At 46.6% G+C, this 17495-nt stretch overlaps 1 protein-coding gene and 1 pseudogene across 1 annotated transcript; one reads left to right on the top strand and one right to left on the bottom strand.

The window, feature by feature from the left end:
* The first annotated feature begins 4188 nt into the window (after positions 1 to 4188).
* On the top strand, positions 4189 to 5063 carry LOC147627501 (putative thiamine biosynthetic bifunctional enzyme, chloroplastic). The gene is made up of 3 exons (XM_086814411.1): positions 4189 to 4268; positions 4388 to 4783; positions 4916 to 5063. Exons 1-3 carry the CDS (start codon positions 4245 to 4247, stop codon positions 5003 to 5005), a joined length of 510 nt encoding a protein of 169 aa, XP_086670537.1. The 5' UTR covers positions 4189 to 4244; the 3' UTR covers positions 5006 to 5063.
* A 10984-nt stretch (positions 5064 to 16047) lies between these two features.
* On the bottom strand, positions 16048 to 16707 carry LOC147627500 (elongation factor 1-alpha pseudogene; annotated as a pseudogene).
* Between the last annotated feature and the right edge of the window lie 788 nt (positions 16708 to 17495).

The following is a 17495-nucleotide window of genomic DNA, read 5'->3' as shown; positions in this document are numbered from 1 at the left end:
CAAGAAATCCCTTATGGGCGCCCACAATCTTCTGCCAATGACATTTCGCAAACTTTAACATAGGGCACATGAACATAATTTAGGCATTCAACACAGTATTGTAGAGAGCTATCCTATCATGAAATGGAATTCTAATGCCCTCCCATTTTTTCAACTTCAAGCCAAGCTTGTCTCACATTGTCATTATCTGCTTTCAAGAAAAGTAATGAGTCATCAGCAAAACATTGTATCACCAACTACTCACCATTTCTCAGTTTCAGACGAGTCACCCTACATTTTGAATAGGCATCTTCCAAGGCCACTATCAGAGGATGAGATGCAATAGCAAACAATAAGGGAGCAAGAGGGTAGCCCTGCCTCACAGACCTATTCACCATAAAACCCCTCCCCACTCTCCCATTCAACAACAATTTAGAGTGTCCTCCCAAAGTAAGAGTGTATACACAAGTAGCCATCCTAACACCAAAACCCAGCTTTTCCATCACCCTAGCCACAAATGACCAATGCACCCTATCATAGGCCTTCTCTAGATCAAGTTGTAATAGGATACACTTCTGATGTGTCCTCAAGGCCATATCCCTCCCTAGTATGGCTGCATAGATATTGCCATATGTTCCTGCCTTTTATGAAGCCATACTGTCTCTTGGATATGATTTCTTGAAGAATAGGGGTGATCCTTAGGGCATGGACTTTGGCTAGGATGTTATATATAAGAGTCAACAAAGTGATGGGTCTCCAGTGATTGAACTTGTTACACGCTGCTTGTTTGGGAATGAGTTTCACCAGCCCCTCCTTCAAATCCTTATCCAAGTTACCAGAGTTGAAAGCCTCTCTACACACTTTCCAAACCAGGTCCTTTAAGGATGGCCAGAATGCAATAAAGAATTCAACAGATAAGCCATCCCACCCAGGAGACTTCTCTCTCCCCAGCTTTAGAAGGGCCACCCAACATTCATCTGCATCTACCTCTCTCTCAAGCCACTTGGCCTTATCAGAGTCCACTCTATTATTAATCAGTCTAACAGCTTATTTTCAGCTTGAAACCTTCTACATGAACAATCTTCGTTCAGGCTAAGGGTGGATCCTAAGAATTCTATCCATTTTTTAGCAATCAAATCAATCCCCCCCAACCCTTGCCCATTTTCATCTATAATCCTTCCCATTACTTCCCTGATGTTTTCCACCTCGGCCAGTCTAAAGAGATATTTATCAGGTTTTCTTTTATTGTTAAAAGTTTTCCATTTTAGCCTTCTTTCCTCTCTCCTATAACATTTTTCATCCTCACATTTTAGGCTTGTCTGACACTTGAGACACAGATTAGCTTCTTCTTCTATGAGTTTCCCTACTTGTCTCTTTTTCTGCAGAGATTCCATCAGTTCACTCCATCTCCTCTTTCTTGTCTTCTTTCTTGAGCTCTCAATTTCCCAACCCCCCTTATTATACCTTGCATCTCATTAGCAAAAGATCTTTAAGAACCTTCAGAGGTCCCTCTCTTTTTAAGTCTCCCAATTGCCTCCCAAGTGTAACTAATAACAGCTCATCCTTGAGAAGCAGATTGTTAACTCTTAGTTTCCTTGTGGGGAATTTGTTCAGTTTAGCCTCCTCCCAATCAGTTATGTACCATTCCCACTTCAAGGGCATGTGTTCATAAAGAGCAGTGCTAGAATTAATTGTTATCTTCAAAGTGTGAGGGACCCAGATTGCTTGATGATTAAGAAAGACTCTATTACTCCTAGTAGATGATGAACCAAAGTATTGCAGGCTAAAGTAAGTATGCCCAAGGTTAGACCCCAGTCACCCATGTTCCACCCATCAATCAATCCCATTTTGCCTCTCAATTCCTCCCACCTGTTCTTCTCTTGGCGCATCAAAATGGTGCTCCCCCCACACCTATCCAGTTGCTTTTCAACCATATTAAAATCTCCCATAAGGATACAATGGCCTTGAATATTTAGATTAGCAATCCATTCTCACATTCCACTTCTAACCTTATAGTAGTGAGCTCCATAAATATTCACCACCCACATCCTTTCCCCATTAACTTGGATCTCCACCACCAAATCCTACCATTAGGATGATTAGCTACTATATTAGGGTTTAAATTATTTTTAATAATAGTCATCACTCCACTATACCCACCATTCGCTCCCCCATACAACACAGTCCAATCTTTATACCTATCCTTTCTAAAGGATTTTAGTCCAAACAAGTTATGCTTCTGAATAGCCATAATGGAAAGCCCCCAATCCTTGACTAATCCCCAAAAAGCAGAGTTCTTTTTCCTATCCTTAATCCCTTTTACATTCCATGTGCAGCCACTAACTTCTAATGACTTACTCGTGTTAAGGCCGTTTCTAGAACCATGTCCACCTCCTCATCATCTCACCTTTGTCATAGCACCATCTTTCTGCATCTCCTTCCAAGCTTCCTCCATATACCAATTAAACCTTTGTATAGAGGATGTCCCACTATCCACATCCCCGAGAGGGCTAAAAGGGTTTGAGTACACAGAGGACTCAGATTGCTTTGGGACTTACTCCCTCTAGTTTCTCTCATAACCAATTTGCTATGGGCCTTTCTTACCTCTTCCTTAGCTTGTCTAAGATTAGCTTTCCCCTTCGATTTTATCCAAGCTCCCTCAACCTGACCCCCCCCCATTGACTAAAACCTCTTTCCCAACACCTCTGTGCTTGCCTCTCTACCCATAGCAATGCCATCTCCACAGGTTTCACCAATCTTCCTCTCCTCGCTTACTCGTTTTGCATGCACCCCCGATACAATTCTTGGCTATATGCCCAAAGCCACCACACTTGAAACACGCATGTGGGAATGAACCAAACTTTAGGCTCAACTCCAACTTTCCCAACTCCCCTAAATCTACCTCGAGGGTTTTAGGGGTTTCCACCATGTAATACACACACTATTTGCCTAGTGGCCTCCCGCCTCATCTTTTGGAAGGTACATAATCAGTCTAAGAGCACATGCAATCTCACTCAGTGTAGGTATAAGCCAGGGAGGCAAGCCCACTATTTCTACCTACACAGAGGACAAGCTTCTTGCAAGCTTTTATTCACATCGAAAAGAGGATCGAAGGGAATAGCATGTACAAGTCTATGCCCCATGAACAGTGGCGTTTTCGCAAATAACTCAAAGAAGGCTTGCCCTTTGGTGAACAAAACATTGAAAAACCCCTTGCCTAGGTAAAACACCTGAGAGACTACCTTGTCATGGAAGATGTCTTCTTGTAACCACTTGTTGCCAATGTCAGCTTTGGATGGGGGCTTGCCTATACTACACATAGAAAAAAGGCGAACTTGACTCCTAATGAGCTCCGGGGAGACTCCCATGCATACCTTATATGCCCTTGTCTGAACTCGTTGCGTATGGGCGCTGAGCCTCGCTACAATCCAGTTAGGCAGAGCCTTCTTTCTCTCCCTCTCCTCGTCGTCTCCGTCACGTAGACGCTTCATGTCCTCAGGATCCTCCAGCTCCGAGTCCCCCCTAGCCACCAACATTCTCTGCCACCTCGTGTGCCCATTCCCTCTCCATTTGGGTTGCCAACATGCATGCACATGCTAGACGTCACCCGCCCGATGTACGGGGGCATGCACCCCACACATGTGAAGTAAATGCCCGTACTCACATGTTGCCAATCACAAGTCACCACTCCCTAATATTATCGCCACTCTCACAACTCTCTTGCTTCTATTTTTTTAAAAGGAGTGCTCTTATAATTGTAACCCCATCAAAGACTTATTAAACTTGTATAGTACAAGCGACATTTTGGATGATTTAACCCTATGTTTACTTGTTAAGAAGTGTTTGGAAATTTTTGTGGACAAAGAATGCAAAAAAAAACCATTAACAGAATACAAAAAAACAATAACTATTAAACTTACACGTGACATTTTTGATTATATGCTTATTTGTTACCTTATGTTTACTTGTTGAGGAATGTGCCTCTATTCAAAAGTATCCCAAAGAATAGGAAAAAAACCATAAAAATATGATTTGATGGCCAAAATAAATCTTGAGAAAGGGCAAGTACCCATGGCAGGCTACTTCATTAAATACTGGTGGTATAAAGAAGCATTTTAAGAATAAATGCAATTCAAAAAATAGAATAAAAAACCTTAGTTATAAAAATAGTATTTAAATGTGGGATATTCTGTGGAGGGCCCCTGAACCCCAAAATTGAGTGCTTTTTTTTCTTTTGACCCAATTTTGCCGATCTGGAGCTGAAAATGCTGTTGCAAGGTGCTCAATTGGTAGGGCAAATGCTGCGTGAGACTTTTCTGAACAGGCGATTTGATATGCGTATGCGTGTGCGTGCGTGCGTGTGTGTGTGTGAGAGAGACCTTAAGGAAAAACTCTGTTTAATGTGCAGGTGGCATGCAAGTCGCTGCTCCTGCAGAAGTCTGAATCTCGTCGAGAATGTTCTCGGAGTGGAAGTGCTCCAACTCTGTATCCTTACAAGCTCTCAAGGCTCTACAAGGGCTTTTTAACTGTTGCCTCAAGTGAACGTGATCAGGTTCTCACCGTAGCTGGTTCTGATTCAACGAACGGTGCAGGAATTCAAGCTAATATGAAACCCCTTTCAACCATTTCCACCAGTGAACGCCATAGCTCAAGTGCGAAAATGCCTCACGTCCTCACTGTTGCTGGTTCTGATTCAGGGGCTGGTGCAGGAGTTCAAGCTGACATTAAAGCTTGTGGTGCCCTTGGTGTGTACTGCTCCACTGTCATCACAGCAATAACTGCCCAGAACACACAGGGAGTGCAGGTACCTCTCCTCCAAGAAATGCATGGATGATCTTTATGCATGTTAACTGCTGAATGATACTTTTGCTGAGCATGGTCCTACTATATGCTTGGCTTATCGCATGTATTGACTTGGTAGCTTGTCATTGTTCAGGGTATTCTTGTCGTACCAGACGATATTTTTGCCATGCAGTTGGAATCGGTATTGTCTGATATGGAAGTAGATGTGGTATGCACTGTCTGAACACTTTTTTGTTTTTTTAAAAAAACAAGTTGTGCAAAGAATGAAGCTTTCTTTATATGGCCTCTCCTTGTGCTAGTAAAGCATAACTTGTTCTGGACAGACAAACCCGTCACAAAGTACAATCGAGGTTGACAAGTTTGAGATTTTTGTAACGTGGAGAGGTTAGAACTAGCTCTGCAAATTTGCTGACATGGAAGTAAGGAGGAGTTTCATAAGATGGAGACAACAGTTAGAAACCAAAGCTCCACCCTCATTATGTGGCCACAGTAGTATTGGCCTTGGTTAGAGGTGTCTCAATCACCTTTCCGATGCACCATCCAATTGTGGGAGAAGGGCATAGTACTTTTTTAGCAAGTAGGTGATAAATGGAAAGCCAACCACGGAGGCCAATGGGTCTAAGTGGGGAATGCAGCCATGGTGTCATCTAGTGAACTACATGTGTGTGGTGCATACTTTGACTCTACTACAGAACTTTGTCCATGAAGGTGGTTGAATGGGTTTGCGTTGGTGAATCCTTAAAAGAGAGTGGTTGCCTATATGGAGGCTATTGATGAAGACAAAACCTGGACATCCGCTTCCAAAAAGGGGCAATTGAGGGTGGCCTAAATCATGGAAGGTGGTGTGGTTCTGTGAAGGGGGGGGGGCGGGGCCAAGGGACACTCACAGTCATCAAATGAGGAACACCACTAGCTATCCTGCAACAACAGAGAAGGCAGGCGCAGAAGAAGACAGGGAAAGGTGAGAGAAAAAAGTTGAGAAAGAAAAAGACAAATGGCAAGGAGGCCAAAGGGCAGAAGTGAGGGGGGCTACCCACAGCTAGTTGCGGTAGGTGGAGATGGTTGGATCAGGAGAGGGCAAGAAAAGCAGAGGAAATGGGACATAAGCTTAAAAAAAAAGGGGAGGGCCGGTATAGAGAGGCATCAACTAGCTCACAAGGATCATTCACTGTAAGCTTCGTGTTCGGGTCCATCGATGACGTGATAGGCTTGCAGTTCTCCATCCCAAAGGCCTCAAGCAACTCATGAACATATCGCTGCAGAGAGACAAAGAACCCCCTCTGGGGCTGCAAGATCTCCAATCCCAAGAAGAAGTGGAGTAAGCCTAAATCGGTCATCTCAAACTCCTTTGATAGGGCAGCCTTCGTCACTGCAATGTGCTCCATATGACCGCCGGTGTGAATGAGGTCATCTACATAAAGGATGATCAATGTGACCATGCCGCCGGTGAGAATGAGGTCATCCACATATGATCGCCGGTGAGAATGAGGTCATCCACATAAAGGATGATCAATGTGACCATGCCGCGTTCCCGAAAGAGATACAGGTTGGGATCTGCAACCGATCTCTGAAATCTAACCCGTAGAAAGAAGGAATCAATCTTCTGATTCCAAGCCCTGGGAGCTTGCTTAAGACCATACAAGGCCTTCCGCAACCTGTAAACCCTCATAGTCGATGCCAGGCCGCTGAGCATAACCCTTAGCCACAAGTTTGGCTTTGTGTTTGTCCGCCGACCCATTTGATGTATACTTGGTCTTAAAGACCCACTTGACTGTCAGAATACGCAGCGGAGATGATGACCAAATCTGGGAACACAAGCAAAAACGCATGCAGAAAAATACAGCACAAGAGAGAGAGAGATAGAGGCGTGTAACTCTGCTCTATATACACAAGAAGATCCTGGAGTATAATACAAAAATGGTATGGGGGCTGGGGGCCTATTTATATGCCCCCCCATAAGCAGTCGGCCTGCTGTAGGACAGCCGACTGGACACAAGAATTATCCACGACTGAATAACACAGTCGGCCAGCATCAGAATGGGTCGGCCAGCATCAGAAGAGTTCCACGACTCATGCAGTGCAGTCAGCCATGTCACAGATGCAGTCGGCCAGGCTCAGGGTCCTCCTGCCACTACTAGACTGCCTCCCATGCCACAGAAAAATAGGGAAAATAGGGGAAAAATACAGAGAGTGGGGAAAAATGATAAAACACCTCATAAGGGCGGGCACACCCACAACAAAGGCCCTGGTGTATAAAAATAGACAGGAGATGACTTCTTACACTCTCTCTGAGCTCCTCACTGTGAAACCAACCACAGGGAGCTGGGGTGCCGCCTGAGCAAATCCTGAGAGAGCGACTTCGTGAAGAGGTCCACCGTACTGTCCTCCGTCGAACAGAACTCTAGCAAGATGTCATCAGCAACGATCTGTTCACGAACAAAGTGCCTCTGGATGACCATGGGTTCCTCCAGTGGAAGCCCAAACCTGCAATGCAACCTCTGCATCCTCACCACCTCACAAGCAGCATCACAAACAGCCCGGTACTCTGCCTCTGTCCTTGACAAGGCAAAAGATGGCTACCTCTTACTGCTCCGTAAAACTGCTCCTGGGCCTGAAGTAGATCTCCTCGTGTCCGGATCTCCTCCCCAAACTGAGTCACTCCAACCGTGGAGTCGGACTCCATCCAACAATCCTCCTCCTGTGTACAAGAGTCCATGATCCTTCGCATGCCACAGAAACCACATGAAACGCAATCCTGCCTCCCTAAGAGTCATCCGTAACCATGAGCTCAATTGCCTCATCAGGAAGCTCCCGTCCAATCTGGTGTCCATCAACCAGATCAATGAACCATTCTGCTTTTGAGTCAAAGAGGCATCACACTGCTCACAAGGATCTACACTTGTTACGGTGTAAAAACAAGTCCTAGAAACCTGCTGAAGACCATGCAAGGCCTTCTGAAACCTGTCAACCACCCCCTCTGATTCGGGAACCACAAAGCCTGGAGAAACCACCTCCTTCTGCAAGTAATCAACTGCCACCTGCCTGGCTTTCCGAAAGGTCCCCGTGGAAAGAACATCCTTAGCTACAGGAGGTTCTTTGTCCCGAATACTACGAGACATCAGAGCATAAGTTACCTGTCCAGTTTCCTCTAACTGACGAACACAAGAACTACCAACATCAGTACTGGAGGGTTCCTGCCAACTGCTGCCATCTACTGGCAAGCTATCCACCATTTGGTCCCGGAAAGCCTGCACCTGCAGCGTATCCACACACAAGTGGCCATTACCAGACTGCCACTCATCACAAACCTGAGGACCCGGGAGAGAGAGTGCTGAAAGCTTGTAAACTCCATTCTCCACTCCGCCTTCCCAAACCACCTGGCCTGTTGCTTTGTCCCGGAGAGCAACAAAATGCTCATCAAACTCCACCCGTACGCCAGTCTTGCAAACCTGATGCATTGACAACAGATGAAAACCAAGTGACGGAACATACAACACTTGGGAGGAATGCTTCCCCCCTCTACCATCGGGAACTATCTCCATCCTGCCCTCACTGTGAACTGGGATAGTGGATATATCCCTAGTAAGTATGTGACCAGAAAGCCTGCAGAGATCCTGTAAACCGGAACGGGAAGGAGTCATGTGCCTGGAAGCACCACTATCGAGAATCCACTCCCGAGTATCCGTTGCGGAGAGTCCTCCAATCTCCTCCCTGCCTGAAGAAAATGAAACATCGGTGTCCACCACCTCCAGGTGCACAAAAGCCGGAGTCTTCATGATTGCTGCTGAGGAATCTTCACCCTTCTCGGTCTTCCGCTTGGGACACTGCCTCCAATAGTGGCCTTTCTCGCCACAATCATTACAGGTCCTCTCTGCCTTTAGTTTCTCGCGGTTAGTAATGGACTTCTTCTTAGAAGACTTCTCCGACGAAGCCTTCCCTTTGCCCGAGTTACGGCCTTTCGACCGTTGGCCAAGCTCCTCCCACGTGATGGTGCCGAGCCTGCCCCACTGGTAATCAAAGACGAGTAAAATGCTGAGTACGAAGAGGGCAAGTGCGACAGCAACGTTATGGCCATGTCCTCTGACGATATCTCCTTCCCAGCTTGAAGAACTTCTTGCTGAAGAGCCTGCAGCTTGTTAATATGCTCCCGCATCGTCACCGACTTTGCAGGGCTCATAACCCGCATCTGTACTTCCAAGGAGATCCTCTTGATACCCTGTTGTAAAGAGAGGCCAAATGCTGCCATATACCTCTGGCATAGTCACAAGGGACGGGGGACGGTGACGGGGGACGGGGACGGGGACGGGACGGGGGACGGCCATAAGTAGGGAACGGGGACGGGGGAGGGAACGGCACTCAAAAAATACTTTTTTTTTAAATTTTTCTACTCTACACTTATTCTACTTTGGAAGTACATCAAAATGAGCACAAATTTACACTAAAATGGTAAGCTTTTGAGTCATATTAATAATTAAGTAGATACAAAATGAGTCATGACTCAAGAGTCAGGACTCAGGAGTCAGGACTAAGCCTTAAGGAGGCAAAATACATGGACGGACTCAAATGAGTCAATGACAAAAAAGTGCTGAAGACTAGAGGCTAGAGGCTAGAGCTAAGTAGTAAGGCCCATGAATCATGATCCATGAATGATCATCCACGTGAAGTGCTCGCCTCATGGTCATGGGTAGCTTGTGCCAAAGAAGCATCAAGCTCATCCTCAGTCTCATCCTCACTGGCATGCTGCTCCTGCATCTCATCCTCTTGTTGCTCTTCTTGTTGACTCATCTCCCACTCGGTGAAGGAATCTGCCTTCTTGGTCACGCTCTTGCAAAGCATTCGCAAGTTCGCGTTGACGAAGACAAGGTCATTGGCACGCTCTACCCCGAGTCGGTTCCTCTTCCTAGAGGCAATGTGGTTGTAGGTACTCCAAAGTTGCTCCAAGCAAGAGGAGCTGACGGCCTGGCTAAGTATGCGGATGGCAAGCTGCTGCAGCTCCGGTCCATCTGAACCAAAGTCCTCCCACCATAGAGCAGCACCAACTTTGGAGCGGTCAACCTGTGCATCATGACAGCCATAGGAGCTATGAAATGACCTGTACATCGAAAGCTGGTCCCTGATCTTGCGCCTAACCGATGCATCCGGCACAAGACGATCCAAGATGATCCTCCATCCAGCGCTCACCTCCTGGTCGCTCTCCTGCTTGTTGCCTTGGAATTCTGGGTCCACCACATAAGCTGCTGCATGCAATGGAGAGTAGTAGGAATTCCACCTTCCTAGACACAAGGCATGGATCTCCTTGTATCTGTCTTCGTCAGGCACGAAGTCTTTCAACTTCTCTATCATGCGATCCATGGCCTCGTAGACCTTGCCTATGCATGGTTGCATAGCGTCTACAATCCTCAATAGGTGGACTATGGACCTCACCATAGCATCTGTGGTCTTCACACGCTCCCACCAATGGCGTCATCCGCCCGTAGCCCCCACTCTTGGCAAGTGTTTGTATGGGGCTCTTGCATGGCGACAAACTCGTCGCTAAGGAAAAGCCTCCTCAAAGCACCGCTACAATCCTTCAACCGGCCCAACATGAGAAAGTTGTAGGCAAACCGGGTGTCGGAATATTTGAGGAGAGAGAGACAGGACCTCTTGTTGAACTCATGCCGAAGTCTTTGGTGGTTGAGGACAAAGGAGACCATGGTGTTGGCCTCCTCAATGAGCGGGCTGATCCATGGTAATGTCCCGATGTCCTTGAGGAGGTTGTTTAGGCAATGAGCCATACAAAAGGACACCGTGACATGTCCATACATACTTTGGAGAATAGCTCCCGCCGCCCTATTGGAAGGCTCCCCATCCGCAACAAAGCCCACTACATGCTCGGGGCCAACGATCTCCATGGTGGTAGCCCACTCCGCCGCAAGCACATCCGCGCTCTTCCCAGTGCCGGATGCATCATGAGATGAGATGAAGTACATCTCTCTGCGGGAATATGTAACCATGCCGTGAATACTCCTCTTGCGGGTGTCACTCCATCCATCCACAATGAGGGAGACTCCGTTCCTCTCCCATTGCCGCTTTGTGTTGTCGGCCGCTTGCTCTACAATGCGCTTCTCCTTGTCGAGCAATGTAGTGCGCAAGCTCTCGGATGAGGGGGGCGTATAGGTTGAGCCATACTCCCCAATCTTCTTAACCATGACCTTGAAGTATTCCGACCTATTCAAGAAAGTAATTTACTAATGAGAAAAGGACTAGGATGATGAAAACATGAATGATGAATTGGCAATGATCGATTGCACTTACCTAGCCGCTTGAAAGGCAATGTGGTCGTGGAAGAAGAAGCGGGCCACGGCCATATCCACCTCCTCCTTCAACTTGGGGTTCCAATTCTCCCCAAGTGTAGATTGTCGCCGTGGGCCACGTAATGATTGAGAGGCCGTGGAGATGGAGGGTGCCGGTGTCGTGGATGGGGTAACATTCCGACTTGATGGTGAAGGTGATGGTGTGCATGATCCCGATCCACCACATGACTCCATTGTAGAGGCTTGAGTTCCTCTCCCCATCGTCGCGGGATCCACGGCCACTCGTGGTGTCCTTCTTGTCGCTTCGACCGCTTCGTAGACGCTAAGCTTGTCAAGAAGTTCCCGTCTCCTCTCGGGCGTGACATTCGTGCAAAACCTCACCTCATGCCCACTCTCATGCAAGAGGTGGGCTCGCACTTTGTCGGCGCCACCCGTTCGCCGGTATGGGCAAAGCTTGCATACCCATGGCCGAGAACCGCCTCCATGAACGGATGTGGTGTAGTTAACCTCCTCCCACCATGTCCATCCTGTTGTCCTTCTATTAAAAACCCCAGCACGTGAGGAGGATGCCATGGTTGAAGATGGCTTGACTCTTGAGCCTTGAGGAATGAGAGAGAGAGAGAGAGAGAGAGAGAGCCTAGAGGCTTGGAAGTTGGAAGAGTCAAGACTCAAGAGGCTTGAGGGAGAGGTGAGAGCCTAGGCCCTAGAGCTTGGAACTTGGAAGTTGGAAGAGAGAAGATTCAAGAAGCTTGAGCCTTGAAAGCTTGAGCCTTGAGAGTTGTGAACTTGTGTGTGCTTGTAGCCTTGTAGAGGCTTGTTCTTATATAGATAGGCAAGAGAGAGAGAGAGGAAAGCCTCAAGGGTAAGAGAGAGAGAGAGGGCCAAGCCTCAAAAAGCCAAGGCCCAACAGCCATAAACGGCTAGAAGAGCCAAGGCCCAACAGCCATAAACGGCTAGAAACGGGCAGGCAGGCGCAACAGCCAAAAACGGCAGCAATGGCAGGCGCAACGGCTCTCTGCCGTCCCCGCACAGTGCCGTCCCCGTCCCTGCGCCGTCCCCGTCGCCATCCCCCGTGAGAAACGTCCAGTGGGGGACGTCCGTCCGTCCCCGTCCCTACGCCGTCCCGTTTCGCCGTCCCGGCGTTCTAAGCCTCCGTCCCCTGTGACTATGACCTCTGGCCAGCGTCATATGCTTTACATGATTGATTACTCTCAATGCGCTTCCTACATTCCTCAATAAGATGGCTAGGTTTTCTGCAATAGTTGCATCTCTTCTTTTTCTTGGTTTCACCCTCTTTAGACGAGGTAGAATCTGAATGGGCATATGGTTTGCCCTTAGGCTTACCACTAGATGCAGCCTCAGATTTACCTTTGTTTCAATCAAAGGCACCAAATGCCTGATTAGCAGAAAGCGTAGTCCTGTTAGAACGAGACTGCTGCTCATTAATAAGAGAGTCACCAACTCATCAAAGGTATACAAATTTGGATTACCCTTCATGAGTAGATGAAGAGTAGTAGCAAAACCCTGATAGGATTCTGGCAAACCCTGAAGCACTATAGATACAAGTGAACCATGTGGAATGAGCTCATAAATGTTGATGAGCTGCTCTTGCAAATCCTTGATGCGGGTAAGGAACTTGTCCATTGAATCACCCTCATCCATATGCTTAGACTCAATCTTCTTGCGAAGATAGGCAACACAAGCCTCATTGCGAACCTGATACAAAGAAGCAAGTACATCCCATGCACCCTTAGCAGAAGTGCATGAACGAATGTGCGGTATGACCTGCATCTTGCATGAAAGGGCAATTAAAGCATGTGCCTGAGCATCCTTGGCATCCCATCTGAGCTGTTTTGGAGTGGGTGGCAAAGGTGCAGAAGATGTAGCACCACCTGAAGATACATCATCGCCTGCATCAATGGTTCCTGAAGTACTAGCTGCTCGTACAGGTACAATGGGCCTGACATCAGCCGCTGATACATAGACCCACAAATTCTTTGCAACTAATACATGTTTCATCATATATGCCCACATAGGATAGTTGGTGCCATGGAGAGCATACCAAACAAATCATTGGTATTCCCAGACATGGCTGTCACAAATGCGCAGGCAAAAATCTGCAATCCAATGCGACACACGAGAAATTGGGGGAAATGTCCCAATTGTGTTTTTATCACCTGTTCTAATGGTGTAGCTTGTAACACCCAAAAAATTGGGGGAAATGCCCCAATGCCAGAGCAATGTACGTGTAATAGCAAAAATGCCTGCAAATATCTGTGGTAACCCTGCAAATAGTGTTAATTTCTGCAAAATCCCCAAATTTTTAGTGCAATTATGCATCAGATATGAGAAAATCAATGCCAATGTCGCAATTTCAGGCTCAATGATGAAAAGCCCCAAAATTAATGCTGTCAATTTGCTAATTTTATAGCAATTTCTGTAATGTTTGACAGAAATTAAAAATAATAGCAAAAAATTTACTGATTACTGGTGGCACTGATATTGAGGAGTTGATTGCAGTCGCAGAAGACACAGATCTGGATCTATACGAATGTGAACTGCAGCAGGTACAGATGACGAAGTTAGGTACAGGCAGCAAAGGCATGTATGGACGGTTCAGATCTGGGCGGCGTCGCTGTCCTTCAGTAGATCTGGTGCAGTTAAAGGCGGCGGAGGGCGAACTGGGCGGTGCAGGCTTGAGGGTGCAGGGCGGCGTAGAGCGAATAGGGCGACGAAGAGCAAGCTGGACGGTGCAAAGGCGGTGGTAGGGCGGCGAACTGCAAACAGGCGACAGATCTGAGCGGATGCAGGGTTGTATGAAACCCTAATGCAGGCAGTAGACAATGTTGGAGAAACCCTAACCCTAATGCTCTAATAGAGCAGGTGGGTGAAACCCTAACCCTAAATGGCTCTAATATCAATGTTGGGGTTGAGGAAAGCTTGCCTGTACACCACCACACACTTGCCAAAAAACACTAATAAAGGAGGTAGATCCATCAAAGAAGAGGCAGCAGGCTGAAGATGCCACAAGTCTTGGACGCTCCACATGCGAAGAAGAGGACCATCAACTTGTCAAAGTCACGCAGCAGTAGCACACACACCACCCTAGGGCACTGAGCAACGTTGGTGGCTGGGCTCCCATCTCCTAGCCGTTGCTCCCCCCCAAAAACCCGGCTGGAGGAGATATCTATGACAGGGTGCCGCCACACCCCATATATGGCTCTTCGACTTCCCATGCTCTTGCATATGGGATAATCCACCACAACTTCTAGTCATGCGATAACTCGAGAGTAGCTACGAGAATTGCCACCTCCAACACCCTCCTTCAATTCGAGCACCTCGATCAAACAAAGGCTAGGACTGCCAAGGACCACACAGGCCGAGCTCTGATACCATGTCAAAGTCACGCAGTAACAGCATGCACACCACCCTAGGATGTGTTCCAAGTATGTTGCTTGGTGTAGCAGAGATTATGGACTGGATGTGTTCTAGGTTTTTGGGACGTGATGTGTTCACAATCCACTGTTGGGGGATAATGGGCGCGGTGTGTCAAGCAGGTCATCATATTATTCTTGGAGTTCACTGCATACTTGTGTGGGAATTCGGAGCCAAGCAAAGTTCCTTGCTGTTCGTGGTGGCATTTTGTTTCGAGGAAATAGGTTAGCGGGTGCTCTTTCCGAGGTGTATCCGGTACTGTGCAATACTGGAGTGTCCATGGTTGCATCTTCACCAGCTTATCTTCTTCAAACTCTTGCACACTATGAGCTGTAGAGGGGGTGTTAGAAATCGTGCATCTCAGTGTATTGGGGGTGTGCCCATTTATTGGGTATTTATTTATTTTTCTCCTATTTAGTAGGTCGTGGGCTGACGGCCAGCTCCTAGGGACAGTCGGCCAACTTCCCAACATCACTATATAAAGGGCCTCCTCTATTCACTTGTTCATCCATCTAACCTATTTGACAAGCACATGTTCTACACCATTTACTGGCTAATATTGCCATTGTAAAAGCCTCTTGCTACATAACATGATGTTCATTGTTTGATGTCTCTCTCTCTCCCCTATGTTTTGGCTTCCGCATTGTGCAACTTTATGAGTTAGGTGTTATAATTTCATGACCCAAGGGAGGACTCACTTTGTGGACACTGGAGCAGAAGCAAAGTTCTTGGACTCTTGGAGACGGACTTCCGGAGATAAAGCTGACTTTCCGGATACATGAAGCAGTTGCAGGTGGCTACATCGAATCACCTACACCAACTTATGATGGGGTCGACATGGCCCACATTTTTTAGCATCCCATGCTCATGGAGCATTGAAACCATTATCACTACATGATTCTTACCTGCCTCATGGAGTGTTTTTTATTGTATTTGGAAGCCTATGTTGATGGCCTAGGCTGGCAAGCTTCACCGCGACACAGATGGTAGCACACTTGAGTGCCCATGGACGAGATTCTTCATCGGCATATGCTTGTGGATTCTTCATTGGATTGGTGGAAATCTTTCCACCATCTCCTTGGTTTCCATCAGTTTTATGTGGTTCTACATGATTATATTGTATGACTTGAAATGGCTTGCATTATACCTTCCACTTATTCACAGATTTTCATCATGTACTTGAAAATTGATAGGATATAGTACATCTCAATTAAACAAAGGGTAAGAGAGGTGTTGTCTAGTGTGAACACCCCCCAACGTTTTGGCATTAGCTTAGGTGTGAACACCCCCTAGCATTACTAGCGTTAGCTTAGGCTAATGAGTTGTGAGATTTGGTCATTAAAAGATGGCATATCAAGAAGTGGTTAGAAGAGGGCTAGAGTGGAGTTAGGATCTTGTGGAGGTTATGGGAGCCCAATAGTCACATGGTTGGATGGCTATTATAAGCCCCACTTGTATGCAAATTGGACATGGAATACACTATGATGTTTTGCTTGTATCTTTGTCTTGTTTTTGATCCATGTCCCTTACTCCATGCTCATGTGTACATGTGTACTCCATAGCCGTTCCTGATTTGGTTGGGATGGTTCATGATGATAACTTGGGAGGTGAAGTTGGCAGTCTCCTTGGCGGGGTTATTCTTGGAGTTGTAGGCAACAAAGCCACGGTTGAGATCCGATACTGCAACGCTCTTGACATTGAAGCCCACATTATCACTAGGCAAAGCCTCAACCAGGGCTTCATGGTGCATTTCCACAGACTTGACCTCAGTGGTCAGGCTAGTGGGAGCAAAAGTGACCACCATACTAGGCTTGAGCATGCCTGTCTCCACCCTACCCACGGAGACAGTTCCAATGCCAGCGATCTTATACACATCCTGAAGTGGGAGACAAAGGGACTTGTAAGAGAGCCTCTTCGGCTCCTGGATCATGTCCAAGGCATCCTGCACGGTTGTAGCCGACCTCCTTCAAATAAGCAGACATTTCCTTAGTAATTTCCTCATATCGGGCCTTCAAATACTTGGGAGTGGTGGCATCCATCTTGTTGCAGCAGTGAATCATTTGTTCACTCCAAGAGTAAAAGCCAGGAGTGCATACTCGTGGGTCTTGCCATGTTTGAAAATACTAGCTCCAAATCTACTAGTGCTCGAATCAATGATTAACACTGCACAATCCTCCAGTGATGTTCTCGTAATCATGTTCTTGATGAAGTCACGATGGCCAAGTGCAATGCTTTCGCTTTTGTGTTGGAGATATACTCATCGTCATGCTCTGGCAACACGACCACGACACTCTGGCATCATTTGCGCTCTTCATTATGCGCTGCAAGTTCTCCATAACTACTTTAAGATAATGCAGAAGCTGGCGTTTTATTTTTACAAGCCATTTTTTCAAACGAAAATGTTATGTTTGAATAGTATTTGAGCTTGTTCACACAATCATAGAGAGTTCACACCACCTATGTAAAAATTAAAAGCACTTTTAGCATTTGTTCACACACATTTTAAGTGCTTGCACTTTTAGCATTTGTTCACACACATTTTAAGTGCTTGCAGTGAATCTCAGGACAAGATCGGACAAATTAGTCCGGAGGTTGACACTAGCAGAATTGATTCCGGAACTTCATAGGGTCCAGGTGGCCTTCCATCTCACGGAAGCCAGTCAACTTTGAAGGTAGCTTGTTTAGGCAATCCGAAAGCCTAAAAAGAGTTTTTAAACTCTTAACAACCACTTATCCGGGTGCTCCAAAAATTAAAGGAGTTTTTAAAACTCTATCCTTATGAGATTATTGAGGAGTAACACCCCAATTAAGTGTCCGAGAGGGATTTGCATATAGAAGAAGTTTTTGCCCAAGGAAAATTTTGTGGAAAATCCTAAAAGTTAAGATCAAGCAGCCTTGCATGTGAATAGCAAGAACCTTGGTATTGCACCAAGCTCTACTTGTTGGGAGCACACTTGGTCTTGTGCTTGTGTGGTGCACTAGTTG

Source organism: Cibotium barometz, chromosome 20, assembly GCF_041138505.1.
Source record: "Cibotium barometz isolate CiBa-2024 chromosome 20, ASM4113850v1, whole genome shotgun sequence".
Classification (NCBI taxonomy): Eukaryota; Viridiplantae; Streptophyta; class Polypodiopsida; order Cyatheales; family Cibotiaceae; genus Cibotium; species Cibotium barometz.
Note: the sequence above shows the minus strand (reverse complement) of the source record. Positions and strands in the feature narration are given on the sequence as shown.